The sequence below is a fragment of the Bombina bombina genome, chromosome 3 (assembly GCF_027579735.1).
Source record: "Bombina bombina isolate aBomBom1 chromosome 3, aBomBom1.pri, whole genome shotgun sequence".
Classification (NCBI taxonomy): Eukaryota; Metazoa; Chordata; class Amphibia; order Anura; family Bombinatoridae; genus Bombina; species Bombina bombina.
Genome location: NC_069501.1, coordinates 478,863,309 through 478,865,972, shown reverse-complemented (window position 1 = coordinate 478,865,972; position 2,664 = coordinate 478,863,309). Strand labels below are relative to the sequence as shown.

The 2,664-nt window shown below is 47.6% G+C and overlaps 1 protein-coding gene across 1 annotated transcript; it reads left to right on the top strand.

The window, feature by feature from the left end:
- The first annotated feature begins 1,079 nt into the window (after positions 1-1,079).
- Positions 1,080-2,344, top strand: LOC128651734 (surfeit locus protein 4-like). Its single transcript, XM_053704721.1, has one exon. The coding sequence runs from the start codon at positions 1,239-1,241 to the stop codon at positions 2,046-2,048; it is 810 nt and encodes a 269-aa protein (XP_053560696.1). The 5' UTR covers positions 1,080-1,238; the 3' UTR covers positions 2,049-2,344.
- Positions 2,345-2,664: the final 320 nt, after the last annotated feature.

The following is a 2,664-nucleotide window of genomic DNA, read 5'->3' as shown; positions in this document are numbered from 1 at the left end:
AGCAAAAGAGAGGGGGAAGAGAGCAAAAGAGTGGGGGAAGAGAGAGCAAAAGAGAGGGGGGAGAGAGAGCAAAAGAGGGGGCAGAGAGAGCAAAGGTGAGGGGGGAGAGAGAGCAAAAGAGAGGGGGTAGAGAGAGCAAAAGAGAGGGAGGAGAGAGAGCAAAAGAGAAGGGGGAGAGAGAGCAAAAGAGAAGGGGGAGAGAGAGCAAAAGAGAGGGGGCAGAGGAAGAGCAAAAGAGAGGAGGAGAGAGAGAGAGCAAAAGAGAGGGGGAGAGAGAGTAGAAAAGAAAGGGGGAGAGAGAGAGCAAAAGGGGGGGAGAGCAAAAAAGAGGGGGAGAGAGAGAAAAAGAGAGGGGGCAGAGAGAGCAAAAGAGAGGGGGCAGAGAGAGCAAAAGAGAGGGGCCGAGAGAGCAAAAGAAAGGGGAAGAGAGAGAGTAAAAGAGAGGGGGAATAGAGAGCAAAAGAGAAGGGAGAGAGAGAGCAAAAGAGAGGGGGAGAGAGTGCAAAAGAGAGCAAAAGAGAGGCGGTAGAGCATAAGAGAGGAGGGAGAGGGAGAGCATAAGAGAGCAGGGAGAGAGAGCAAAAGAGAGGGGGAACAGAGAGCGAAAGAGAGGGGGGAGAGAGAGCAAAAGAGAGAGGGGAGAGAGAGCAAAAGGGGTGGTGAAAGAATCCACCTGGATGGATTCTTTCACCACCCTGCCTTTTTCGGAATCCACCTGAATGGCAAGGTGGTGAAAGAATCCATCTGGATGCAGCTCCAAAAATGGCAGGGTGGTGAAAGAATACACCTGGATGCAGCGTAAATTAAATTCAAGAGAAAAAAGAAAAACACTGAAAATAGCATGACAGTAGAGGTGATTTTAATTTCTGCTGTATCTGAATCATGAAAGTTTAAAGTTAGGTTAGATTATATTGAATCAAACATCATTCAAATTTTAAAATGATTGTCTAAAATATCACACTGTGGGGCCGAATTATCATTGTGCGAGCGGACATGATACAATATTTCGGATCATGTCCGCTGCACATCGATAAATGCCGACAGCGAGACTCTCCTCCCCCAGGCCGCCCCCTTTTCTCTCTCAGTCCCCGGTACCTTTAAGCTTGGCCTACGTGGCAGCCCTAGCAGTGATCAGCTGCTGTCGGAGGAGGGGCCCGATACACACGCTGGGCTAGGCCTCACGTCATTACCACAGTGCCAGGGACTTGAGTAGCTAGAGTGCCGGGAACAGCCTCTACATGGCCAGCAACAACATAATGGGAAACGCCGAGGACTTTGTGGATCAGTTCCTTAGAGTTACAAAACAGTATCTTCCCCACGTGGCACGACTGTGTCTCATCAGTACCTTCCTAGAGGACGGAATCCGAATGTGGTTTCAGTGGAATGAGCAGAGAGACTACATTGATGCAACCTGGAACTGCGGGTATCTGCTTGCAACTATATTTGTCCTCCTCAACTTGCTGGGACTACTAGGTGGTTGTATATTGGTCCTTAGTAGAAACTTTGTACAGTACGCGTGTTTTGGGTTGTTTGGAATTATAGCAATGCAGACTATCGCATACAGTATCCTTTGGGACCTGAAATTCCTGATGAGGAACCTGGCACTTGGGGGAGGGCTCTTGCTCCTTCTGGCGGAGTCTCGGTCAGAAGGTAAAAGTATGTTTGCTGGGGTCCCCACTATGGGCGAGAGCTCTCCGAAGCAGTACATGCAACTAGGGGGCCGCGTACTGCTCGTCCTCATGTTCATGACGTTGCTTCATTTCGACGCCAGCTTCTTCTCCATTCTGCAGAACATTGTGGGTACGGCGCTGATTATCTTGGTTGCTATCGGCTTCAAGACCAAGCTAGCCGCTCTTACTCTGGTCGTGTGGCTATTTGCTATCAACGTCTACTTCAATGCCTTCTGGACCATCCCAGCATACAAGCCCATGCATGACTTCCTCAAGTATGATTTCTTCCAGACCATGTCTGTTATTGGGGGGCTGCTTCTAGTGGTGGCTCTGGGCCCAGGTGGAGTCTCTATGGATGAAAAGAAAAAGGAATGGTAACATCTCACCAGACCCAACACTGCTTGTAAATTGTACAATGTCTTGTATGAAAACAGAGTCCTGGTGAAACATCTGCCTGAAAGTTGTCCTCTAAACATCTTGTGCACCGCAGAGTTCTGCGGACTGTATGTGATTCTTCGTCATCGCTGAAAGTCCACCTGAGTGCGTTTGTCATTAATGCAGTATCCTGTAATCCTTTATAGAACTATTCATCTCCAATCTGCTTACCAGGCTTCCTCCTGGTCAGCCATGTTTGTGGTAGCTCCATTTAAGGAGCTTAGTGGTACTGGGCTAGTTAAGAGACTGTGTGGCAGTATACATTGCAGTATGTTTTTTCATGGAAGAATGTTTTTTTTGTCTGCAGCTTTTAGATATACCCTTTCAGTGCCTGATGATAATTTCTAAAGGATATAATTCTCTGGCCTTGAAAGAGGAGACTGGAGGTTTAACAGCCTCATGAAGTGTGCTAATTCTATGCCTTGCAGTAGCGGGAACAATTACATAACTCTTATTCTTTACTGACAAAATGCAGCACTGGTATATGCGTGTTCTGAAATTATCCTCAGTTCTGTAAGGCAAAGTCCTGTGTTCCCTTGTTAAAGTATGGCAGTACAGT